Source organism: Myotis daubentonii, chromosome 1 (assembly GCF_963259705.1).
Source record: "Myotis daubentonii chromosome 1, mMyoDau2.1, whole genome shotgun sequence".
Lineage (NCBI taxonomy): Eukaryota > Metazoa > Chordata > Mammalia > Chiroptera > Vespertilionidae > Myotis > Myotis daubentonii.
The window spans coordinates 77,599,629-77,627,444 of NC_081840.1; the positions used below are offsets into that span (position 1 = coordinate 77,599,629).

Consider the following 27,816-nt stretch of genomic DNA (forward strand, 5'->3'; position numbering starts at 1 on the left):
TGGCCTATAATTTTCTTTCTTTTGTAGTATCTTAATCTGGTTTTGGAATTAGGATAATGCTGGCTTTGTAAAATAAGGTTGGGAGTATTTCCTCCTATTGAATTTTTGGACTAGTTTGAGAAGAATTGGTATTAGTTCTTCTTTGAAAGTTTTGGTAAAATTCACCTCTGAAGTCCAGGACTTTTGTTTGCTGGGAGGTTTTTTTTATTACCACTTCCATATCATTGATTTTAATGGGTCTGCTCAGATGTTCTGGTTCTTCCTGATTCAGTTTTGGGAGACTATATGTATGTTTGTATGAATTTATCCATTTCATTCAAGTTGTCCCATTTGTTGGCATATAGTTGTTCATAATATTTTCTTACAATTCTTTATATTTCTGTATTGTCAGTTACTTCTCTTTCATTTTTTATTTTATTTATTTGGCTCCTCTCTGGGTTTTTTGTTTGTTTGTTTGTTTGTTTGTTTGTTTTTGATGAGTCTGGTTTAGGTTTGTCAATCTTTTTTTTTAATATATTTTATTGATTTTTTTACAGAGAGGAAGAGAGAGAGATAGAGAGTTAGAAACATCGATGAAAGAGAAACATCGGGAGAAACTAAGATGGCAGCATAGGGAAACACCGAAATTGCTGCCTCCTACAACAACTTCAAAACACAATAAAAAGACAAAACGGAAATCATCCAGAACTTACAGGAAGGCTGGCGGAGTGGAAATTCTACAACTAGAAGGAAAGAGAAAAGCACATTGAGGATCAGGAGCTACGGAAGTAAAGTGCAAAGGTACGGAGGCTCGAGAGTTCGCGGAGGGGCCTGGTACCTGAGGATGCGGCTGTCTTTTTGAATCGGGAGGGAGTCACAAGCTCCCAACTACTCTGAACTCCGGTTCCGGGAAGTCTCTGGGGACCCAGGACTCATACGGGGAGAAACTGGACTGTCTGGCAGTGGGCAGAACTCAGAACTCCAGGGCAGCTTTCCCTCAGAGGTGCTTGGAGCAATTAAATTATCAGGACACTGAGATGCGAGCGGCCCCTTAGGGCAGGGCTGAGAATCCGCCATAGTTCCTTGCTCCCCCCTTTGATTCCCTGAGACCCCGCCCCACCCAGGCTGCAGCAGAGGCTTTTGCATATGAATGCCCTGGCTCTTTGCAACCTGAAAATTACCTAACAAACTGCAGCTGGGCCACAGACCCAGCACTTCCAAGAGAAGGCCCAAGGCCCCACACCAGCTTGCATTGCTTCACAGCTGGGCCTCATCAGGGCACCTCCAAACTCCAAAAAAGGAAGGGGAATCTGTAGTTCTCTTCATAGCTCCTGCTGGGTAACCTCCAAGAGCCAGTGTACCCAGTGGTCAGAGGGGGACCATCCGGATTACAACTCCTCAGATCCATAAGGGACACACCCAGGGGGCAGACTCAGTGAGCACCAAAGCCCCACTGAAGCAAGTCTTGCCCCAGAAGGGTGTCTTCAGCACAGAAGTTCTCCCACTGCAGACACAGCCGATTCTCACTGCCAATTGGCCTGGAGGTCAACTCCTCCCAGTGATCCTACAACAATCAAGGCATAACTACAACAAGACTGTGCACAAAGCCCACAAGGGGGTGCACCAAGAGTGTCCACCTCAGGTAATGGGGGAGGCTGAGCCACTGGGGCCTACAGGACACCTAGCACACAAAACCACTCTACCAACACAGGGAAGCATAAAAAATGCGGAGACAAAGAAACAGGTCACAAATGACAGAAATGGAGGAAAGCAAACGACTGGATATAGAGTTCAAAACCACATTTATAAGGTTTTTCAAGAATTTTATGGAAACCGCCGATAAATTTAGTGAGACCCTTAAGAAATCTAGTGAGACCCTCGAGGATATGAAAAAGGACCAACTAGAAATTAAGCATACACTGACTGAAATAAAGAATAATATACAGAGATCCAACAGCAGACAAGAGGATCCCAAGAATCAAGGCAAAGATTTGAAATACAAAGAAACAAAAAATACCCAACCAAAAAAAAAAAAAAAAGAAAAGAGATTCCAAAAATATGAAGATAGTGTAAGGAGCCTCTGGGACAACTTCAAGCGTACCAACATCAGAATTATAGGGATACAAGAAGAAGAGAGAGGGCAAGATATTGAAAACCTATTTGAAGAAATAATGACAGAAAACTTCCCCTACCTGGTCAAAGAAATAGACTTACAAGTCCAGGAAGTGCAGAGAACCCCAAACAAAAGGAATCCAAAGAGGACCACACCAAGACACATCATAATTAAAATGCCAAGAGCAAAAGACAAAGAGAGAATCTTAAAAGCAAGAGAAAGAAAGTCAGTTACCTACAAGGGAGTACCCATACAACTGTCAGCTGATTTCTCAACAGAAACCATGCAGGCCAGAAGAGAGTGGCAAGAAATATTCAAAGTGATGAATAGCAAGAACCTACAACCAAGATTACTTTATCCAGCAAAGCTATCATTCAGAATAGAAGGTCAGATAAAGAGCTTCACAGATAAGAAAAAGCTAAAGGAGTTCATCACCACCAAACCAGCATTATATGAAATGCTGAAAGGTATTCTTTAAGAAGAGGAAGAAGAAAAAGGAACTCTTACCATTTGCCACAGCATGGATGGAACTGGAGAGCAGATAAATACCACATGATCTCACTCATTTGTGGAATATAATGAACAATATAAACTGATGAACAAGGACTGATCCAGAGACGGAGAGGCATTGAATGGACTGTCGGGCCTTGGAGGGAAGGTAGGGGAGGGTGGGGGTAAGGGGGAAAATCAACCAAAGGACTTATATGCAAGCATATAGGCCTAACTAATGGACACGGACAACGGGGGGGGCGGGGGGGGTGAGGGCATGAGCGGGGGGCGGGGGGGGTAGGGGGTAACGTGGGGATAAGGACACATATGTAATATCTTAATCAATAAAAAATATATTTAAAAAAAAAGAAAAAAAGAAAGAGAAACATCGATCAGCTGCCTCCTGCACACCCCCCACTGGGGATGTGCCCGCAACCAAGGTACATGCCCTTGACCAGAATCGAACCTGGGACCCTTCAGTCCGCAGGCCGACGCTCCCACTGAGCCAAACCGGTTAGGGCAGGTTTGTCAATCTTGTTTATCTTTTCAAAGAACCAGCTCTTGGTTTCATTGATCTTTTGTACTGTTTTTTTTTTTTAGTCTCTATGTCATTTATTTCTGCTCTAATCTTTATTTTTTCCATTCTACTCACTTTGGGCTTTGTTTGTTGTTCTTTTTGTAGTTCCTTTAGGTGTGACTTCTGACTACTTACTCATTGATCAATCAAAGCATATGATAAAGTTGCTCTACTAATCACTAGCAAACAAATAGAGAGAGATGAGGCAGCAGAGGAAACCTGGAGTTGACTGCTCTGCTACCATTGCAACTTCAATAGCACAAACAACAAAAAATTAAGATAGTGGTTCTCTAAGCATGGTCCATGAACCTCTAGGCGGACTCCAACACCATTTTAGGAGTTCATTAAGTCAGAACTATTTTTATAATAATGAGGAGGCTAAAAAGGGCTAATTCCAATGTAACCCTGATATTTGGGGGGATAGCAGTCAGAATCCATGCCAGCCAGCCCAGTGTACATTCTTGATAACCTATAATTAAGTCATTACTTCTTTCCCAGAAACTGGTTTTGCAGAACCTGTTACAGAGGCCATAAAACTGTGAACAGTGCACTGCCCCAGAGGGAGGGTTATTATCGCTGGCGCCGGGCCAAACCATCAGATATGGCCTGGAGACCCCCACACCTGGGGGCCTTCTTGCAAACCCACAAAAAGGACCAGAAGCATAATCCATATTTGCAGGACAAAGACCCCAGAAAAATATAAAAGAGAAGCCCCCTGCATGTTACTTTATTCAGATTTGGAAAGTTATTTCCTGAGTCCACTGGCGTAAATAAAAAGTGTCACTCCTCTTCTTTAAAGCGTCGCTTAGTTTTCTTTGGTCTTCTGCAACAACAATACCAAAGTATTATTTGCCTTTTTCCATTGTGTTTACATCTTCACTGTTGGTGCAAAAACAATGGTGGATACAACTTCTAGTCCCTTAGCATGAATCAAGGCAGTGGCATCAATTCTGTACTAGCAACCATTATAGCCTTCACTGCCATGTATTTGTTGGTGGAGTTGAGTACATGTTGGGGAAGAGTCAGTTTTACTTTAAAATGTTATTGCCCAACCTATGAGGGAAGGTGGGGGGTGAGGGGGTAAGAGATCAACCAAAGGACTTGTATGCATGCATATAAGCATAACCAATGGACACAGTCGGGTGGGCAAGGGGTGAGGGAATGTGCTGGGGCATGGGGGCAGCTGGGGAGAGGTCAATGGAAGGGAAAAGGGAGACATGTAATACTTAAACAATAAAGAATTTAATTTAAAAAAAATTTAATTTTTTTAATGTTACTGACTATATTAGTTTGCTAGGGATGCCATAACAAAATACCACAGTCTTGGTTGCTTAAAAAGAAAAATTTATTTTCTCACAGTTCTGAGACTGGAAATCCAAGATCAAGATGCCTACAGACTTGGTTTCTCCTGAAGCTTCTTTCCTAGGCTTGCTGTGGGCCGCCTTCTCACTGTGTCCTCACATGGTCTTTCCTCTGTGCCTGCAACTCTCGTTTCTTTGTGAGTCCAAATTTTCTCTTTTTATAAAGACACCAGTCAAACTGGATTGTGCCCAACCCTCAGTGCCTCATCTTTAACTTAATCATTTCTTTAAAGGTTGTATCTTCAAATTCAGCCACATTCTGAGATTCTGAGAGGGAGGGCTTCAACATATGAATGTTAGGAGGACAAAATTCAGTCCATAACATTGACAAAGTAGCAAAAACTTAATTTATTAAATCTCAACTTTTGAGTACATGTCTTCTTAACATTCTGTGTGGCAAAAAAGATGTACATTTCTGCTAATTATGATAGCTATCTCAAGAGAAAACATTTGTGCAATTATTTGAGTTGCAAGCTGAACAAGCCACTCTTTTCATGAAACACCATTTTTGTTTGAAAGAATGACTGACAGACAAACTATAGTTATTCAGACTTGGATATTTGGCAGGCATTCTTGAAAATGAACAAACTGAGCTTGTCACATCGAGAAAAATAACTGATAATTATTACTAATGATAAAAACCTAAGCTTTAGGCAAAAATTAGAGTTTAGGAAAACTTATATGAGTTACCATGAACTGGCTGGGTCCCCAACATGAAGATATCAGTGGTGATATTAGCTACTGTGATATTTTGATATTATATAATGAAATGTGTCAATATCAAACATGTGGAAGTTGTTTAACTCATGAGCCAATGTTTTCCAATTGACCAAAGGATAATGTTACAAAACCATATATGGATGAAAGTTCCATCCAAAATGTAAGATAGACCAATGGGTTTTATTTTATTTATTTTTTAAAATATATTTTATTGATTTTTTACAGAGAGGAAGGGAGAGAGATAGAGAGTTAGAAACATCAAGGAGAGAGAAACATTGATCAGCTGCCTCCTGCACATCTCCTACTGGGGATGTGCCCGCAACCCAGGTACATGCCCTTGACCGGAATTGAACCTGGGACCTTTCAGTCCGCAGGCCGATGCACTATCCACCGAGCCAAACCGGTTTTGGCTAGACCAATGGATTTTAATCTAAATGAATATGGAAAGTTCATTAACATAGTTTCAGATTCCACATTGCAACTAACCTCTCTTTTCAAACTATATATCTGCATATACAGTATTACAACAAAACCAACACATTGCAATAGATAAAATGCATTAACAGACATGATTTAATAAGCCAGCTCTTTCCCTACAGATATCCAAAGACTATGATCAAACACTCTTAGAGATACCCCTTCCTTTGGTCTACTTCCCCCATGTTTTTTAGCTGTTCTTACTTGTACATGGTTTGAAGTCTCTTCAATAGCCTGGTATTCTCTTTTGAATATACTGCAGTTTGACTATAACCCTCAAAGAGCACATGTCAGCACTGGGAGCAAGAGGTGGAGATGGAGATAAATAAAGCTAGTTCAAAGTCCATATCCCTGGAGGACATCCCTGCCTAATATTTATTTTATTTCTTAGGTTTGTCTCCCATAAACTTTCACAAAGTACTTTGAGTCTCTGAGCATGAGGCTTGGTCCCAGCCAAGACTGGACAATTACCATGGAAAACCTAGTCCCCATACACTGTCCCTTTCCTCTGTTCTCCATTGAAGAAGAGCTTGCCAGGCACTGAGAACATGGCCTGCTTCCTTCCAGGAAGAGCCGAACTTCAGGATATCCCCACCTTGTGCCTGCCAACCATACTCTTTCACACAGAAAAGCATCTCATACAACATTGAAAAGTCACAGAGACAAAGAAAATGCCAGGTCACCTGGGGCCATTCTATGGCCACTTCAGGGAAGGAAATCAGCTGAAGGACTAAGAGGATACCCAGAAACACTTTCAGATAATAAATGCCAGAATAAAACACCAAAGAAGACTGGGTATTTACCTATACTAAAATATATAAGTGACTTAGGAATTGGAATATTTGATTTCTTTTGAACTTTGTTGCCTTGGCCGAGTTGTGAAACTTCTCTGGACCTTTCTACACTCTTTCTTCTGAACACCCAAGGGAGTGAATATGTGATCCTTGAAGTCTCTCCCAGCTGTGACATTCTAGGAGTCCTCTCCAGAGGAACAACTGATCCTTGATTACTCGTGTTGGTGGAAAAGAAGGTGATCTGAATACTCCAAATATGAAGACAATGTGAAACTCATTTCTATTTGGTTTTAGAATGTCTTTCATTGTGTGAAGCAAATCACAACAAATTCATCCTCCTAATGATACTTAAGTCAGGCTAATGTTAAAAATCAATTTGTTTACCACTAATGTTGCTATGCTCTGCCAAACATATGAAGGTAGTATTCCATAAAACAGCCTGGTGCCAGAAAGAGAGCTGGGCACTAGGAGTTGGTTTTGTGTGGGTTCTGGCCATTACTCTGTCACTTCCTCGCTTATCCTCTCTGAACATGGGATACATCCTTTTTAAGACACTTTCTGAGCATTCATCAAGCCAGGCACTGTGCTGGCACAAGGTATACAGAAATGAACAAGAAAAACCCCTTCCCTCAAGGGTGTCTAACTTATGAAGAAGAAAAAAAGGGCTTTGAGTGAGATGATGGAAATAAGCACTGAATGTCATGAAAATTCAGGAAAGGGGTGAGCATTTAACCCAATCCAGTCTTCAGCCTTCAGTTAGGGCTTCCCAGGAAATCAATAGCTAATCTAAGACCAGAAAGAGAATAGGATCTAAGGAGATGGGTTAAGGACCAAATTTGTGAATAGAAGAAGGAAAGAGCATGTAAGGTAAAAGCAATCACATGAGAAAGGCAAAGAGGTATGAAAGAACATGGAGCTTTCAGGAAGCAAGCAGTTCAATGCAGCTGAGTTTAAGGGAGCAAGTAGAAAGGTACAAAATACAGGCCTGGGAGGGTAAGCAAAAGCCTGTGTTCCATATCATTTTATTCTAAAGATGATGGGGAGCCACCAACAATTTTAAGCATGTAACTTCATAGTTGGAATCCCACCAAGGCTTAGCTTAGCCTCTGTATTAATCAGCTATTTCTCCTCTGATTATGATCTATAACAAACCATCCCAAAATATCAGTTGCTTAGAACAACAAACATGATTTTTGTTGTTTTTTGTTGTTGTTGTTTGCTCACTGGTCTGCAGGCCAGCTTGACTTGGCTTCAAGATGTGTGTTAGATTCAAGTCTGCCTTACATTCTAAGAACCAGGCTGAAGCAGCAATGACTGCCTGGAGTATACTCTTCTCCTCTCAGAAGGTGGGGGTTCAAGAGTGCTGGTGGAAATCCATGATGTGATGTTTCTTGGAGCCACAGTTTGGAACTGGCACACTGTTACTTCTACTCATATTCTATGGACCAACGCATGGCCAAGCCCCAAAGTCAATAGAGTCAGATGTGCACTTGGCCTAGGAGGCCCTGCAAGGTCATGTGGTACATGGATGTACACTCCTGTTGCAGAGAGTGAGTGGAATGTTGGGAACCGCAGCAACTGCATTCTCATCAGGACTCATCACCCCAAAACTCTCTGCCATGGCCACAGGATTGTGAAAGTCACTGCCCCAGACTCACAAGGCTGCATAGTTTAAATTTTGATATAACTTGAGATTTTAATTGCCTTTTCATTCCCAACTTTTTGTTTCCTATAACTAGTTTCTGATGGCTGCTTGGGAAAGTCTGCACAGCAGCACTAGGAGGTCAATGGTCTCACAAGGGTTAATCAGAAGCTTAATCTATTATTCAACACCGTGACCACCAACCTTTTGCCACATCAAAGACTAGCACCTTATAACAGTTATACTCAAGAAATTACCATTCTTTATTCTCATCTGGCCCTCCCCATGACACACAATTTCCTGCTCTCTGCCTTAAACCATCCTGTTACTTGGTTACTGAGGCCTTAACAGTTCTTCATTTCCTAGTTTCCTATTAGTTGTTTTTTTTTTTTGGGGGGGGGGGGGGTTACAGAGCAGTAAAGTGTTTGGCTCTGTATATGGGGCAGGCATGCAGTTATATGCAGGGCAAGAAGGAGCTGTCACAAAGATTATAAGTAAAATTGGGATTAAGCCATGGATTTGGATAAGATCCTCCAGGGAAAGTCTGAAGATCAACCTTTCTTAATCCTGCTCCCTTTTGATAGCAACAACAAAATTCACACTCCCCTTTAATGGCTCACTTTGAATAAGGCCACTTTTGGTAAGCCTAGTGTATCGCCTTATTTTCATACTGATAGACACAGAGATCAAAGGCGAACCAAGACCAATGTCTTGAGAGCCCCAGAGAAGAGTTTTCGAACGGGGAGCAACTATGTCAAAAAGCATGAGTTAAACAAGAATATAAATTAAAAATATCAATTGAATTTGGACAGAGACACTGCTAGTTCCACAGTTGCGCCTTGCACAAGGGCACTTGGCCAAGGGGACAAGTGGGGCTAAAGGCCCTGTCTGTGGAGCTGTGTGAACTGGAGAAAGGGAAACCTTTTATAAAGCACACAAAGGTACCATCTGTCTCCCAAGCTGCAGCCTCCGCGTGCGCCCAGTGGGGTTGCCTTTTCTAAATCGTACAAAGCACCCTATGGGCTACTGGCCATGAATTTAGCAACCAGAGAGTCAATGGAGAGGATAAAATTTTAAATTTATGTGAAAGCCCTTTGTAAACTATTTAACACTATTCAGGTGTAAAGCAGGGGCAAGCAAAGGTAACCCAGAGCTTAGCAGGTGGCAGGAGACATTACATTGATCACAAACACTTTCTGTCTAGCCCACAGCATGTAGAACCCACTTGAGACATTCAGGTAGCTGACAAAGTCTTCCGTGGGAAACCATCTGAAAGAAAACTGGCCAGAAAGCACAGATGGGAGTGGACGTGATGGTTTCTGAAAGTCCATTCCAGTTGCAAACTCCAGGGCAGATGTAGCCAGTGGGGCAGAAGACCCTCAGACAGAAGCACCTGGGTGAGCCTGCGCTGAGCCAACTGCCAAACCCTTTGATCTTGCTGGAGCTTGACTTGGAGAAAACATCCGGCCCCAGGGGTTCTCAGAGTTCACAGGGAGGTGAAACCCAGGGAGGTTTTTGTAAAGCTCTGTAACACTGTGAATTGGGGGGATACGCACAGTGCTACAAAACCCGCAGAGACCTGTACAAAAACTGCAGGGGCAGAGGTGGCACTTCCCTGGGAAAGCCTCAGCCTGGCTACCTTGCCCCAGAGGATGAACACAGCAAATAGCCATCCCTCCTTGCTCAGTGACTCAGAGGGGTGCCAGGAAGTTGACCGGGCCAAGAGGAGTGACCCCCAGCACCTGGCCGCTCACTCACTGCTGTTCTTGATGAGATGAAACTGGCTTTTCAATATGTTCTTACAGCCATGTTTGGGGAATACAAAAAGGTATTTCTTTAAAAAATATCCTTGTCTTGGTTTTGTGTTGATTCTATTGCACAAGAGAATTACATGAGCCATCTCATAGGGAATTTCTGAATCCAGATCCCTAGAGAGATTCGCCCAGTGTTTTGCTTTGCAGTTTGAGAAGATGAATTTCAGCAGAGATTGATTTGTTTTTTGGCAATCACCAGCCATAGCTGCTCATGCTAACGGTGACTGTGCTGTAAATCACTGGCTCCTGATCAGTGCTTCACACAGCCTGTCTCCTCTTGTGATGCCACACGCTTTCTGCCCTGTAAGCAGCACTGGTGACTGTGGAGGCCTTGACTCTGGAATAGTCATGGAGCCAAGACCCATCCACTTGGTGAGGCTAGTTTCCCAAGACTGAGAGGTAGGTGAGGGTCTAGGAAATGAGGACAATTTAAAACAATTGAAAGCAACATTCAGAGAACTTCATGTCCTGCCCTGGAAATCTTAGCCTAGAAATATGTGCTCCTACCTACTCCTCAGACAAAACACTCCCAAAAGCAAACTCACCCTTCTTGGCAATTGATTAAATCACCATGTATCAGTTGGATAATAGACAAATGCCATCTTTCTAAAAGCCAAGCCCTAAAGATCCTCCAGTCCTATAGTCAATAGGAAGAAGAGTGGTGGGGGCACTGCTGAGGTATTGGGAAAGCCCTCAAGTGCTGTGTCAGACAAACTCATCTTCGGAAAAGGAGTCCGTGTAACCGTGGAACCAAGTAAGTAACTCAATTGTCTGCTCTTTGAGGTTAAGGCATCCTCCATCTAAGGAGGCAAAAATTTTAGAAAATGTGAAATGGGTAGCAATAGCTACCAATATAGGGTAAAGAAGGATTGGGGGGAAATGGTTAATCGCCTGCATAGGAACTGAGATGGAGGTTGTCTTTTTTTTAAAAAAAAAAATAGACTTTGGGGCTGTGGAAGACCCCCACATAGCTCAGAGGAAACAGGAAATTCTGCTCAATCCCTGGCTATGGAGACTATGAGGCATTTTTTCGAATTCTTGAGTCGAGTCAGAGCTGATCAGAAACAAGGTTGATCTGAGTCTAGGAAATTCTATCAATGTGGCTGCGGGTATAAACAATCCCTTAGGCCAAACATATGCTCTTGGGAGAGCTCAGAACGGAGTCAGCCTCCTGAGGATAGACGGCACGTCCAGTAAGTGGTCACTGATGTTGCCACACTTTTCTTCGGGAGAAAGGAACTGGTGCCAGACATCCGTTTCCAATTGTTAGGGCTGAAAAGGAAGCTAAGTGATGAGTGAGGAAGCTGGAACATTCTGGCTCCCAGTGAGACCAGATTCCACGCAGAACAAAGTGAATGTGTAATGTTTCCAACTAAGAAATGCTTTAACGTCTGTAGGACATCGCCAGGTGTAGTTCCCTGAGGGCTCGTGGCGGTCATCTCCCTCACTCAGAGGGTTTGGTTCCACTCACTAATTAACTGTTATAGAGCAATCAGTGCTAAACTTGCCAGAGGATTATACTCAACATAGAAGGCATCTTTTTGTGTCACTTAAGTAACATTTGAATTCAACTGCCACTTAAATGTCACTTAAAAAAAAAAAAGACAGCAGTATCCATTTGGCTGTTTGATATCTAGCTGCCGGTTAGATAGTAGATATTGGTATTGAGCTAGAAAATGTAATAAGCAAATGCAAAACCCCGTTTCAAAGATCCTTGGGAAGTCTAGCAGTGGGGTCAGGGGTCCCAAATCTGCTACTCTAGCTACAGGCAGAGGAACAGCACGTCCTGGCCTGGTGCCGTGGCATTCAACTGCGTTTCCCAAGGTGAGCGAAGGCTCTGGAGAGGTGGAAGAGTGTAATGGGGTGGGCTCCTCTCAGGCAGGACAGTCCTGGGTGTACGAAGTGAAGAAGGTATAGAATTGAGGGCCGAGGAAGGAAAAAGAGGGAGTACAGGCTACACATTCCCAGATGTCACACACTATAGGACAGGAGCTTTGCATCCAAAAAGAGAAAGAACTCCAAAGCTGTGCTAGCAGAAGCAGAGCAGAGAAATTCGGGTTTTTAAAAAATATTTTGAAAATTCAACTCAGGCCCTTGCTTTTAGGTCTCATTGACTTTAATAATGTAAGTTCACTGAAATAATAATGTAATCCACACTCCCAGCAGAGTTAGTGACTAATTTCCCTCGTCTCCCTTTTTCATCAAGACCTTCTGAATGAATTTACATTCTTCTGTTTACTGACTTACTTAATCCAGAGTTTCCCTAAGCGTGCATGTATGTCACATGGTTTCAGATGGTACATAGACTTTCTTTTCATTTTAATTGCACTGTCTTTTAATGGGTATCAAAATAGTGCAACTAGGTTATTAAGCCCATAGGATTTAGTTTCCTTTTAATTATATTTGATGTTAAAAAGTGAGTAACTTAAAAGAAAACTATTAAACAAATTATACAACAGATGGGTGTGACCAAAAAAAAGGAGATGTGATTAATTGAAGTGTGGGAAACACTGAGCTGGTACTTTGAAATGAGAAGATGAGGGGCATCCAGAGAGGGCAGGATCCAGAATATATTTCAATAGTGCCTTCTTTTTTAGCCACCTAATATTGGATTAAAGAGGCATCAGTGCAAACCCAGCGCCTTTATCTTCGCAGAAGCCTACTTCCTTTTGATGCTTCTTTCAAGTTTTTACTTGCAGGCTGCCAGGGAGCACAACACTAATAGAACAGGTCTACACAAACTCATAGCCTCAAATCCACCACACCCTTTAGCCCTCTGGATAGAGAAAACCTGAGGATACCATTTAACTTCATAAAACAGAACCAGAGAATAAGGCAAAACACCATGGAATAAATACCACAATATAAATGTGTGCTAAGGGCCATGACAATGACAGGAGCTTAGAAAGAGGCCTTAGTCATCAGGAACATCTGTATGAAAGTGGGCCATTAGATGGACTTAAATTAGTATGGGTTATTATATGTTATCATTATATCAACTACCACTTTTGAGTGCCGACTGTGTCTCCAGCCACTGAATGAATGGCATTTTATTCAGTTGTCACAATAATCATGGGGAATTAGATACTATTACCTGCACTTTTACTGATCAGGAGGGGTCCCCCAAGATCACATAGCTTTGCAAAGTCAACGTTGGCATCATCTGTCTGATTCCATTCAAAGATATTCTGGATCCTGCCCTCTCTAGATGGCCCTCATCTTTTTCTTTCAAAGGATAGTGGGATGCACCAGCTCAGTGTTTTCTTTGGTTCATCAATTCATTTCTAAATTTCCCATTCCCATCTTTGGCATTCCCTCTCACACACGATGGGTCTTCCAGGATGGAGCTTCTGCCTGGAGCCATTTTCTCCCAGGGATTCACACAGCTTTCTCCTTCTCCTTCTCCAGGTCTTTAGTCAAATGCCACCTCTAGCGAGTCCTTTCTCAAGCATCCTCTATCATTCTGCAGCCCCCTTATCCTGATGCAGTTTTTATAGTGCTCATCTCCACCTGAAAGTTTGTATGATCCTTTATCTTATGTTTTCTTTGTTCCATGAGGGTAAGGACTGTGAGTTTTTCCTTACTGTATACACAAACACACTAAAGGCACTAAATAAATGTTGAATGAATGAATGAATGAGAGGACAAGTCCATTGTGGTGTAAGGCAAAGAAAATAGAAGTGAAAGCAAGCTAATAGCCTGCAGAGCCAAGCCTGAGCTCTAGCTCTACAACCTGTGACAAGTCACTGTCACTATATGCCGAGCACTCTTCTAGGTGCTGGGGGAATCAGCGTGAACAAAACAGACAGAAATTGGTGTGTGATAGCAGCTGTTATTCTAATGGTAAAAGGCAGATGGTAAGCTAAATAAATGAATAAAATATATAATATTTTATGTGGTAATAAGCCCCATAAAGGAAAATAAAGCAAGGAAGGGGGATAAAGAGTGGGAGGGAGCAGTGTGCAATTTTTAACGAAGGAATCACAGAGGCCTCTTTAGAAAGGTGGCATTTGAGCAGAGACCTGAGTAGGTGACAGAGTGAGCCATGCAGATACCTGGAAGAAGAGCAGCTCCAGGCAGAGGGAACGCAAATGCAGCCTGGAGTGTGTGGAGGATAATAAGGAGGCCTGTGTGGCTGGAGGAAAGTGAGTAACAGGGAGAGGATTTGAAAGGAGGTCAAGTTGGTAATGGAAGTAGGGAGAGGGTGGCTTGTAGACTACTGTAAGGAGTTTGGCTTTTGGATTAGAGAATGGAATAGAGGTCACACATGACCTAGAGCCGTGGTCGGCAAACTGTGGCTCGCGAGCCACATGCGGCTCTTTGGCCCCTTGAGTGTGGCTCTTCCACAAAATACCACGTGCGGACATGCGTACAGTGCGATTGAAACTTCGTGGCCCATGTGCAGAAGTCGGGTTTCGGCCTGGGCGAGTCTATTTTGAAGAAGTACTGTTGATATTTGGCTCTGTTGACTAATGAGTTTGCCGACCACTAACCTAGAGGAAGACCAAAGGAGACAGAAAACTGGATTCCAGTCCTTACCCACAGCCCTAAAAATGGACACTCTCATCTCAAACACCGAACACGAGGATTCTGTCCTCTCTCAGCAACCTTGCCCTACAGCCCTGCCCCCGAGGGCTCTGTACTTAGTGAAATTACATCCTTCAAGTAAAACGTATTCTCTACATCTTACCCTATTACACATTCTAATAATTACACCTAGGCTTTCTAATTTGGAGAATGCTTTCTATACACCCTTCCATTTAATCTTACAACCTCCCAATACAGAAGATATCACCCTCGTTTTATAAAGGAGGCAAATGAAGCTCAGTGAACTTAAGGAACTTGGCCAAATTACACACTTAGTAAGGGACAGAGTTTAGGTTTCAGGTTTTCTGACATCTTTCTTCTTCACCACAACTGAGAACCACTCTCCATTGTGGTGATTCTCAAAGTATGATCTGCAGACCTTTATGGGCTGTAAACTGATCTCAAAATGCGTATTCTTTCCCTGGTTTTAGAGGGACATACAGGCAATCTCATAGACTCTGATTTTTATATATGACAGAGGTTAATTTAACTGTCACTTTAAGTGTGAGTACGTTGTTAAAGCTTGCTGAAATTTTATATTCCTGAATATGTTATTAAAATTTACTGAAAACTCTAATTCTACTTTATGCTAAGAAGTCTGGCTGCTGCACAATGCTTTGCAGTAATGCAAAGCTCTGGCTGAATACAAAATGGAATTCCCCTAAAAGGTATAAATGAATGGGGTGCATAACTCACTAGATCTTGGCCCCACCTAAGTATAGCCCAAAGATTGAGAACCACAACTCTATGGCCAATGTGCCACCTTTCTTTTCTCCTGATCAAACTAAAAAACTCCTTTCTAATCTCCCCCATTCAGAGCACAGATTTGCAATGAAACATGGCAAAAGCTTAGATTCTATTTGACACAAAAATCACCTCCTGTTTTGTCCTGAAGGCCAGCCCCCAAGACTTAGGAGAAAAGAAGTTAAGCCAATAAGAATAATTGCCATAAGAATAATTTAGGAGAAACCAAGATGGTGGCATACATAAACACCTGAACTTGCTGCCTCACACAACCACATCAAAACTACAACTAAAAAACAAAATGGATATCAGGAAGGCTGGCCGAATGGAAGTTATACAACTAGAAGGAAAGAGAAAAGCTCATTGAGGCTGGGAGGAGGTGTGGAAGTGTGGAGGTATGGAGGCACGCGTGGAAATGGGATGGCAACTGGGTACGCTGTTGTCTTTTTCAATCAGGAGGGAGATACAAGCTCCTGACTGCTCTGAACTCCAGTTTTTGATGAGCTCTGGGGACCCAGACTCATATGGGGATAAACTGGACTGTCTGGCATCGAGCCAGAGCACAAGGGCGGCTTTCTCTCAGAGGTGCTCACAGCGATCATTGTTCCTGAACGGAGCCGCAGGACACAAAGATCCATCCGGGGACCTCTTCAGGGCAGGGCTGACAGGTAGCCATTGCAGTTTGCTCCACCCTGGTTATTCCCTGAGGCTCCACCCCACCCAATTTACAGCCCCACCCAAGCTGTGGCAGAGGCTTTTGCATATGAATGCCCTGGCCCTTTGCAATCTGAAACCTAACAAACTGCAGCTGGGTCAAAGAGCCCCAGAGCTTCCAAAAGAAGGCCCAAGGCTCTATAGCAGCTTGCATTGCTTCAGCTAGGCCTCATCTGGGCACCTCCAAACCCCAAACAAAGAGGAGGAATCTTCAGATCTCTCTGTAGCGCCTGCTGGGTGGCCTCAGGCAGTGGCTGACTTTGCACCTCCTTGGAGATCCAAGAGCCAGTGTACCCAGTGGTCAAAGTGAGACCACACCAGATTACAACTCTTCAGATCCATAAGAGACACACTCAGGGGGCAGACTCAATAAGCACCAAAGCCCCACTGAAGCAAGTCCTGCCCCATAAAGGTGTTTCCATCACAGCAGTTCTCCCATTGTAGACACAAGTGGTCTTCACAGCCAATTGGTGTGGAGGTCAATTCCTCCCAGTGATACCAACAGCAATCAAGGCTTAACTACAACAAGACTCTGCACACAGCTCACAAAGGGATGCACCAAGAGTGTCCACCTCAGGTAATTAGGGAGGCTGAGCCACTGGGCCTATATGACATCCAGCACACAAAGCTACTCTATCAACACAGGGAAGCAGCCAAAAATGTGGAGACAAAGAAACAGGTTACAAATGAAAGAAATGAATGAAAGCAAGCTACTGGATATAGAGTTCAAAACCACAGTTACTGTGGTAGATTCTTAAGGCTACTCAAGAATCTTCTAGAAACCTCCGAGAAATTTAGTGAGACCCTCAAGGATATGAAAAAAGACCAATTAGAAATTAAGCATACACTGACTGAAATAAAGAATAATATACAAAGATTCAACAGCCGACTATAGGATCCCAAGAATCAAGTCAAAGATTTGAAATACAAAGAAACAAAAAAGACCCAACTGAAAAAGAAAAAAGAAAAGAGATTCCAAAAATATGAAGATAGTGTAAGGAACCTCTGGGATAACTTCAAACATACAAACATCCAAATTATGGGGGTGCCAGAAGAAGAGAGAGAGCAAGATATTGAAAACCTATTTGAAGAAATAATGACAGAAAACTTCCCCTATCTGGTGAAAGAAATAGACTTACAAGTCCAGGAAGTGCAGAGAACCCCAAACAAAAGGAATCCAAAGAGGACCACACCAAGACACATCATAATTAAAATGCCAAGAGCAAAAGACAAAGAGACAATCTTAAAAGCAGCAAGAGAAAAACAGTTAGTTTCCTACAAGGGAGTACCCATAGGACTGTCAGCTGATTTCTCAACAGAAACTTTGCAGGCCAGAAGGGAGTGGCAAGAAATATTCAAAGTGATGAATAGCAAGAACCTACAACCAAGATTACTCTACCCAGCAAAGCTATCATTCAGAATTGAAGGTCAGGTAAAGAGCTTCACAGATAAGAAAAAGCTAAAGGAGTTCACCACTGCCAAACTAGTATTATATGAAATGCTGAAGGGTATTATTTAGGAAGAGGAAGAAGATGAAAAAGGTAAAGGTAAAAATTATGAACAACAAAGTGCCAACAAATGCATATCTATCAACAAGTGAATCTAAAAATCAAGTGAATAAAAAATCTGATGAACAGAATAAACTGGTGATTATAATAGAATCAGGGGCATAGAAAGGGAGTGGACTGACAATTCTCAGGGGGATGGGAGTGTGGGGGTGCAGGAAGAGACTGGACAAAAATCGTACACCTATGGACGAGGACAGTGGGGAGGTAAGGGCAGGGGGTGTTGTGGGAACCAGGTGGAGGGGAGCTATGGGGTGGAAAAAGAGGAACAACTGTAATAATATGAACAATAGAGATTTATTTAAAAAATAAAAAATAAATGGATCAATAAAATGTGCCATGTACATAACACTGGAATATTATTCAGCTTTAAACAGGAAGGAAATTCTGACACATACTACAAAATGGATGAATTTTGAAGACATGCTAAGTGAAATAAGTCAGACACAAAAGGACAAATATTGAATGAAGTAACTAGAGAAGTCAAGTTCACAGAAACAAAGTAGAATAGTGGCTACCAGGGACGGGGGAGGGAGCAGTAGGGAGCTAGTGTTCCATGGGTACAGAGTTTTAGTTTGGGAAGATGAAAAAGTTTTAGAGATGAGGAGTGGTGATAGCTCACCACATGTGACTGTACTTAATGCCTCTGAACACTTAAAAATGGTTAAAATGGTATATTTTATATATGTTTTACCATAATAAAATAAAGCATAGTACAGTTGTAAATTAATTATATTAAATATATTATTAAAAACAAAACAAAAAAAGAATAATTTTTTTCAAAAGTTAAGCCAGATGAGATAGAAAATCCCACCCAGTGTCTACCACATGACTTGACAACTGGAGCCAGGATTGACATATGGGAAAGTGAGGCAGTTTTTAGCTTAGGTTTATCAACTGTGAGAACTGATCTTTGGCAACGGAACCTATTTGAAAGTACAACCACGTAAGTGACTGACTTTTTTTTCTTACTATGACCACTATATTTGGTAATTATCTTTGTTAGAGATATTTTCCCATGTTACCAGCTTGGGAAATACTTTTCAAGATGTTGAGAAATCCCTCCAGCATGTAATTTAGCAAGGGGTGGGTTTCTGATAAAATTCAGGATGGGGGTGTGTGCTACAGTGAATCTTCTTCATCCACTCTCTTTCCTGGGGAGTCTTTGTCTTCCCTCTACTTAACTAACTTTAGAGAACCAGCTTACTTAATACTCGAACCTTTGCCATTTACAGATCTAGATCATAACCAGACCTGTACTCCAGTACATCTAGTAAATGTGAGGTGCAGTGATGAGCATGTTAGACCAGGAATTCTAAGACCAACTGCTAATCCTTTTCTTTGGCTGAAAAGCTCTGTGACTTAACTTCACTGAAGTCCAGTTTCCCTCTAGCTAGACTAAATGATTTCCAAGGTGTCTTCCAGCTTTAGCACACTATGATCCCCATTATCATCCAGACCAATTCTTAGGGACAAGTTAGAGGAAAAACAAGGAAGTCCAATGGTATAAATTCCAGTAGGAATTCTGTGGTTTAATTTTTTAAAGGCACTGGAAAAGGAGTCAAAACTCTCCCCATGCATGCATTAATCAGCCCTATGTGACCACAGAGGTTTTGACAAATGATCGCTGGGGCTCCTTTTGGTCCTATTATCGATTACTCTGGTTCAATGGCTGGAAACTGAACTCTGGAGACCTGAAAGTGAGGGCCACTCACTATCTTAACACTCTTAGCTTCAGTGACTTCATTCTAAGATGGACCTAATAATATCACCTCATGGAGTTGATTACAATAATGTTTGTTGAGGTAGTGTAAGCACAAGCTGTTTGTAAGTAGTAAATACTTAGACAAATGCTATTTGACCGACTCCAAGTCTTTTACATCAATGGCTTTTGCTCCAACCATCATGTCCTTCCACTTCTAACTGAGGCATAGTTTTGTGTGATTTCTTAAGTCTTAAAGTTATGTTGCAGCTGAAAATAGCCATTTGGCAATTCTCAGAAAAACCTAAATAATTACTTTCTCCCTGTGAAAAGGTGATGCTGAAGCAAGACCTGAAAGTAAGAGATGACATATTGGGAAGATAATATTAGAAAATTTAGGGATTTCCCTAAATGTTAACACTCAGAAGACAACTCACATCAAACAAGCTGCCAAAATGCAATGCTTAGATCTCAGAAACCCTTGCAAAGTTCTATGTCTCCAGCTACACTTGTTCTGCTCCACCCACCTCTCCCAAACAGATGGACTAGACAGGGGCAAATAGGTACAAGGTTTTCTGTAATGATGCCTAAAGTGGTGCTTCCACAGCACAACTCATCTTTGGAAGGGGCACTCAACTCATCGTGGAAGCAAGTAAGTTACACCTTTTATTTCAGTCTACATATTCCTTGGAGTTGTGGCATAGTCCTGAATGAATGGTGCTTCCTGGGATATCAGCAGGTTCTAAATTGAGGTTTCTTGTTGCAAACAGTTGGGGTAAAACTTGAAGACAAATTCATTAAGTTTCTCTCATGAAAATATTTTATGTATGCTTAGGAACTGTTCTAAGGATTAGTGTTCATAGTCCTCTACAGCTGCCTAACAAAAGCCCTTAGTCTGGCCCCCTGATCAAGGACTAGGACCAGAGAAAAGGCAAGCCCTAGATGAGTAGAGTCTCTTTAATGTTTACGAGGAAAAAGAGTCATGGCCATGGTGTAAGAAAAGGGAGAATTAGAAAAATATTATCAAAGGGGCTAAATCAAGAGAGTTTTCTCTCCCTCAAAAGACAAAAGCCAATCTTGCCATTATCTCTTTTTGCTGAGAATTTACATTGATTTCAAACTGAATTATCTATAAGGTCCTATATAAGCCTGGGTCTGCTGAGAGCAGTAATGTGCTCACCTCCCTGTTAGCCCTGAATCTGAGGACCCTGCACAGGGTTCAGGAACCTACATCTAATATAGAAACACAGCCACCAATTTCAAGACAATAGAGAAGTATTGGTGCTCTCCTGCACACATTGTCCACTTGTGTGCTCCAGGGTTTGGAAATCCAGAGGCTATATTCAGGTGGTTGGGGCAGCTGCCAACAGTCAGTCACTGGGACCAGTCTAGAAAACAGCAGTCTTTCAAAAGTTTCACAAAATGCCAAGTCCAATAGGGAAGATGTTACCTCTTACATGGTTAGATGTTGTTAGGTTTTCTTTTTCATTTCAGAGGAAGTAAAGAAGTGGGAAAAGGTACATGAATGTGGCGAGGCTGACAGTCCTGAAAGCAACTGGTAGTGTGCCTCTCAGAGGGTAATATAAACTTCCAGAGGTTCTTGATTGCCTGTTGCTTCCAGGGAAATAGTGGAATTTGGTGAATTGTCTTATCTTTGAGGGGAGAAAGACTAGAGAAATCAAAGGAAGGACAGAAACAGAATTATGTTGTAGCTGATTGCAGTCTGATTGATGTTGGTCAAATTGCATCTGAGTATAAAGTATTATGTTTAATTTTCCCTTTAAATCATTTCCACTTGAGCCCTAGCAGGTTTGGCTCTGTGGATAGAGCGTCAGCCTGTGGACTGAAGGGTCCCAGTTTCGATTCTGGTAAAGGGCACATGCCTCAATTGCAGGCTTGATCCCTGGCTCTGGTCAGGGCTCATGTGGGAGGCAACCAATCGATATGTCTCTCTCACATTGATATGTGTGTGTGTGTGTGTGTGTGTGTGTATCTCCCCCTCCCTTCCACTCTCTCTAAAAGTCAATGGAAAAATATCCTCAGGTGAGGATTGGGGGGAAAAATTATTTCCATTTGAAATTCAGAATTACCTGCACTGTTCAAATCAAATATCTGTGGCTGCACCTTTGGGAGTTTTAGAAAAGAAGAGATGAAACTGATACTTAACCCCTCTGCCAGGACACTGACCATGCTCTCTAATGATACTCTATTTACTTCTCTGGTTTTCCCTTCTAGCAGTGATGGAGTGTAACATGAGGTGTGAAGCTCAGGTGAGGAGAGTGGGAATTTCAAATCAAACCCACAATCCTTAAAGTTTTGACAACAAATAATGGACCTATACAACTGTCAGTCCCTTTGGCTCTAGCCCTAGACTCTTGATTTTTGGTGATGAGATGGAGAAATCCATAGGGTGTTTAAGTTCATTTTCACATGATTACTATATCCTCCTGAAACTTGCATCTGGACCCAGAGTCAGGAGAAATTATAAAAAACAAGCAATCCAGAGCAAGCACAGTCTCCTTCAACCTGAATTCATAATACGCAGCACCACTGGGCTCCTCTGGCAGCTGCCAATTTCTTGTTCAACCCTCAGGTCCTTCGAAAGCCTTTCCCTGGGCTCAGGGAATTAGAAAGCAGATTTGTTCTTATTGTGAGACTCAGCATGAGTGATAGGGGAGAAATTAGGTTTCTAATTTAAAAAAGCAGCATTTGTGACCCAAGAGAAGGGGCCAGAATATGAGAACAAGACCTGTGTCTAACATTCCACGTTCTAACATTCATTATAAGAAATGTCAACATTCAATGCTCCATCCATACTCCCAAGCTACTGTGTTTTTCTTAGAGAGGTCTCCCAATAAACCAGGAGTACATTTCCATCTTGAAGGCAGCTATCGGTCACCTGTCATCCTCTTGTCTTGCTCTCTCTCCCCACTGTCTTATCCCAGTGTTTCTCAGGTGGGATTTCATGCTCACATCCTTATCCAGCAGTTCAACTATTATTAGCTTCAAAGAAAACTGAGACTCTGTGCACATGGCCCCCTGAGCTCATCAAGGACAGCTTTGTAGTTCTCTGAGCTGTGGGGGTCTCTTGGCTGGGCACAGGCTGGGGAGGCAGGATGCAGATGTTCTAGCCCAGGCCCCAGGGCCAGCCCCAGGCTGGTTACCTGTGAGGCAGCATCGCAATGTGCTCCTGGGACACCCGACAGATATTTTTTGGAGCTGGCACCCGACTCTTCGTGGAACCCCGTGAGTTGATTTTCCCCTTGTATTTCTTGGGGACAAGTTGGGGGGCTGGGGCTGCCATCCAATTTGCATTACTTGAGAAAGTATACCTAGGAGATGTGAAATGGGCCGGAATGGAGACATTAGGTTGAGTCACTGAAGTAGCTCTGTAACTGCTTTTATTTTTTAGAAACATATGCTAAAACCATAGCTCCCACTTATTTCTGAAATCTTCAGAGCAGCCCAGAAAGCACAAAGAAATCTAGAAAAATTATACTAATAGTTGGAGCAGCTGGGTGTAGGAGAGGCAGAACATGGGCCTAAATTCTCCAGGAAGTTGTTTTATCCTTACACATCCCTTTGGTTAACCTAACTCATGTGCCTGCCTCATTACAACCTGAAAACAAATGTCCTGAATCTTGGAAGATGTAGGACAGATGTGTTTAACCTGGTGAGAATAATCAGGTAGAGCAAACTGACATTCTAGTGCTCAAGTTAACTCTCATGTTGGCAGAGAGCCTTGAAATTGTGAGTGACATTGTTATAGATGCTGCAATTTTTAGGGAGCCAGTAGGACTCTCTATTTAGGACATAAATCCTAAATTATTTCTAAGTTTAAAATTTAGAAAGACTGTTTAGGAACAGTATACACTTCTTTTCATATTGTTTACCAGCACATAACCTTAGCATTGGACTGGGATTCATAAAAAGAGAAAGTCTGAAAGTAAGATAACAATTATCCAAACAAATAACACTTTGAAACACATGTTGAAATGTAATTATATTTGTGAACCAAGAAGAAAAACTGGAAATTCTCAGAAGATAAACAATTAATTAAATCTTTAAGTTTTAGGCTACAGTAGTGCAAATTTTATACAATTTCAAGTTTTTGGTTTAAATATAAGACTAGACCAGGTCACATATGGCAACTATATTTAATGTGTTCTGTTTTTTTTTAAAGTTCAACCCAGTCAAATAGCCTTTTCTTTGGTTACCATGGTTAGATAAACCAGTTTACTTTCAAACAATTGTTCTGAATATATAGACACTGACTGAGAAAGCATCTGAGAAAACTGTTTTACCAAATCAATACACTGTGCTCTATCTGAAATGATGGCTAACAGATTCAGAGCTCAATATTAAAGTGGATGAACTCCTTCAGACACCTGTGTTGCCAGCTATTTTGCATTGTTCAAATTATTCATACCAGGTCTCTCCAGCCCAAAGTGGTCATTGACAACTGCCTTTGAACGTAGATTTTTAAATCCCAAGCAAGCCTTAATTAGCTAACTAAATCAGACTAGGATCGGATGATACACTTAAGTAGCCCAGGAGATAGAGTTTTTTTGTTTCTGGTTTTTAATAGACAAGTTTCCTTTTTCTGTAATTCATAACTCCCTTGAAAATCAACTGGAATATATCTCAAACCAAAGTCAGTATAAGTGAGCAAGAAATGTCAAAGTTCCGAAGGGAGGAGAATGAGCAGAGCATGTGGTTTCTAAGCCGTTACTGCTAGGGTTATCAGTGTCTGTTATCAGTAGCTTGGGTTCTCACGTAGGTTGAAAGCATTTTCCAGGAGAGCCCTTTAAAAAGTCCCCAATCCCTCTCTTGTCTAGAGCTAATGCCAAAAAATATAAGAAACTAGATTCTTAGGAATGAGTTTCCTGCCCTGAGTGTGACTGTAATAGAATCCAGTCTTTTAGTTGAGCTTCCTAGGAGAAGGGGCGGGGGGAGGCGGGGGAGAATTGTGATGGTAGTGATGAGGGGGCTTCTCTAAATAGCTGATTCTCTAGGAAAACCCTGATTAGCCATGGTCCATTTATAAAATGGTGATCAGCAGGAAATTCCTGACAAGCAACCACTCCATCTCAACCAGATATAACTGATTGATTAGGTTATAGCTCTGCTACCGTGAGCTTCACAGCTGAAACCCAAATCCAGAGTCAGAATAGACAAGAACACCAGAAAAATTGTTCCATATCCACACTCATTACCAAGACTTTTGTTTATCAATACCTTATGTCTTGATTGTAGACCATAGTAAATAAAAGTACACTGGAATTCAACATTATTTAATTTGATATTAAGAAGCCAAACTCAACCAAGTTTTGAACACTAAGGGCCATATTCACACAAGCTAGTAACATTGAAAATCAGCAGTTAAGCTTACATTTGGAAACGCATCCAGACACTATTCAGAGGTTGGATGTCTTTTTTGTTTTTTGTTTTGTTTTTTTTTAATTAAATCTTTATTGTTCAGATTATTACATTTGTTCCTCTTTTTTCCCCCCCATATGGATGTCTTTTTTGATTTCAGGTGTTTGCAGAGCTCTTTTTTTAGCATCTATTTTAAGATAGTCTAAGAGTTTAAGTCTCCATGGACACAAAATGTATCACAATTCAGAAACTTCAGTAAGGCACAATGCAAAAGAATCTTTACTACCACCCTCAAAGCTTCAAGACTTTTGGTTTCAAGGGGGATAAAAGATGTACATACAGCATAGCAGACAGATGGTAAATTGAGGTGAGGCATGACAGGAGAGAAGGCTAGGAGGAGACCCAATTATTGTGACCAACATTCCAGAGCTCCACTTAGAATAAAACAAGAACAATGGACTTCAACTGATTTTATATCTATGAGGACTTCCTGAGAATGATAGTTGTTATTCTTTGATTAAAGACTGAAAGGAAACTGTAGGGTAGACTCTTACAAAAGAATAAGTATTCACCTAAAGACAGAAAGATGTGTCACTTAACTTCAGCAGATCCCTTCCAGTCCATAAAATGGAGGCAACACCCTGAAGTGATCCCAACACTGCCATCCTCAGAGTGTTTGAACCAGTTATGTAGTCCTTCTCATACCCTTGATTCTTTAATCGACATAACACAAAGCATGAACACCTGCCCTTATTTCCCTCTGAAGGCCCATGCATTTAAAATAAACCAATTGATGTGGACAGGTAGTCAACCTGACCTTGATTGTCCAGCGGGTTGATTAATTAAGGATAGATCATTGAAATGATCCAGAAATTTTTTTGTAGTTGTTATTTTCCATCTCTGCTCCCAGCCATATCTCTTAGCAGCTCCTAACTTGAATTTAAACTGACTGACTTTCATTTCTGCTCCCTTTGGCCATTCTTTCATGGAGGTGTTAACAAGCCCAGGTTACTAACAGGGCAAAGGAAAGTGTGGGTTGTAGTGTTTGGCACCAGGGAAACTGAGGCAAACTCTAACACATTGTGAATAATCATCTCATGAAATAAATTAATTATTTGCAGAAAGTCAGCCTCCTGCCAAACCATCTGTTTTCATCATGAAAAATGGGACCAATGTTGCTTGTCTAGTGAAGGATTTCTACCCCAAAAATGTAAATATAAGTCTCCAGTCATCCAAGAAAATAATAGAATTTGACCCTGCTATCGTCGTCTCTCCCAGTGGGAAGTACAGTGCTGTCAAGCTTGGTCGGTATGAAGATTCTAATTCAGTGACATGTTCAGTTCAACACAATGAAGTCTGGTACTCCACTAACTTTGAAAAGATGGCAAATTCTTCAGGTAGGTCGTATCTGGCCTGGGGTCTGGGATTGTGGAGAAGAAAAGTTGGAGAAAGGGAAATAGCCACTTTGAAATGGAAACTCTTGAAAGATGGCTCTCAACATGGTGTCATGCTAGAAACAAGACATAGGCCCAACTATACCCTGTCATTTGCTGGGAAATTGAACTTTCTCCATTTCTGAGTTGGAATCTAAGATAAAATTCATCTGTTTCATCGCCATCTCTCTTCTTCTCCAACAACTGTCTCCTTTATACTAATGATTATCCTACTCCTAGACTCCGGAGTTAAAAATCCAAGTGAAGTCTAATCTAGTGTGAAGCCCAAAACAAAAGGCAGCCCAGCCTCTCACGGGTTAAGAATCCTAGTTCTTCCTACCAATTAGAGGCATGCCTGGATAATGGCTTCACGGTGTAATGATAGCAAGCCCTAACTGGTAGAAATGTTGGCTGTGCAAATAGCTGTACGACCTTAACCAAGTCACACCTCTGGTCCTCAGTTAACTTCCTTAAAATCTCCAGTTTTAAAACCTAAAATCCTTTGAGCCTCTTGGTTGCCAATGTAAGCTTGACCACTTCTGTTTGTTCCAGATAATCTCAAACCAATGAAACCTGAAAAAAAACATCATACTTCAGAGATCTACCATAAACCCAAAGGTTAGTTGAAAACAAAAGGACCAGCTTCACAACTGAGGGGTAAAGCAAACTCTGGGGCCAAAAATCACCAGATTTCAAAAGAAACAAAAACCATACTTGAGCCCAGTTGGTTCCCTCTGACTCTCCAGCAGACATTGGGCTGCAAGCATGGGTTTCCAAAGCTTGCCTGCCAAGCTGGGTGTAAGCAGCAGCCTGTGGTCACTGAGGCACCACGCTGGGCTTGCAGACCAGGAAGAATAATGGTGATCTGGGGCAGGCTGGTGTCAGTGTTGGGGGCCCAATTCCTGGAAGGGAATTTATTGTCTCGAGGTAGCCGCCATCTTCACTCTTGTTCAACCACAGTTCATGCCGAGAAGGTGAACATGATGTCCCTCACAGTGCTGGGGCTCCGAATGCTGTTTGCCAAGACTGTTGCTGTCAATTTTCTCTTGACTGCCACGTTATTTTTCTGTTAAGGTAAGAATTAGCTGCTTCTTATTCCTACCTCCACCCAAACTATGCTGCACATGGGGAAAATAGTGGTTTAGAAATTATAAGAGACCAAGAAGCATTGGAAAGGGAAAAATACATAGACACATATTTCAAATTAATGAGGGGAGTTATCTCAGATGCTCAGCATAACAATACCCCACTTCCTGTTATCCTTTATTTCAAGCCAGACTCAAACCCATTGTGTAGTATAATGTAATACCAGTCAATAACCCCCACCTCCAATGCAGGAGCTAAAATATTAGAGCTAAACAAGGAGAATTAGCCTCCTTCACTTGACTATTTTTGTTTATCTGGCCATGGGACCATTGGTTACTTACAAAGCCAGCAGTAAAGCCTTATCTAAAGATTATTCAGGGGGATCAGAATCTGTCTTTGCTCAGACAAAGGGTATGCCAGCTCCCAATCTTTTATCATAGGACTCGGATGTGTAGACCAGCCCATCACTGAGGTGAGCCTATACCCCCATTACTCATGAACAGCCCACTACTAGCTACTCAGGATGCATATGAAGTTGAGGCTGAGACAGTAATTATTTGCCAGACATCACTTGCATTCCCTCTTCATGCAAACTTAGATATGAAAATCAAACCAGAGCCTAGGTTTTCTTATAAAGCTC

The 27,816-nt window shown here is 41.8% G+C and overlaps 1 gene segment (V, D, J or C); it reads left to right on the forward strand.

Moving 5' to 3' along the window:
- Positions 1-27,816, forward strand: part of LOC132240156 (T cell receptor delta constant-like) — a 62,343-nt gene that overhangs the window by 32,428 nt on the left and 2,099 nt on the right. Inside the window, 4 exon segments of the C gene segment in view lie at positions 10,676-10,720; positions 25,779-26,054; positions 26,643-26,708; positions 27,051-27,164. Of these exon segments, the coding sequence occupies positions 10,676-10,720; positions 25,779-26,054; positions 26,643-26,708; positions 27,051-27,163 (500 nt within the window).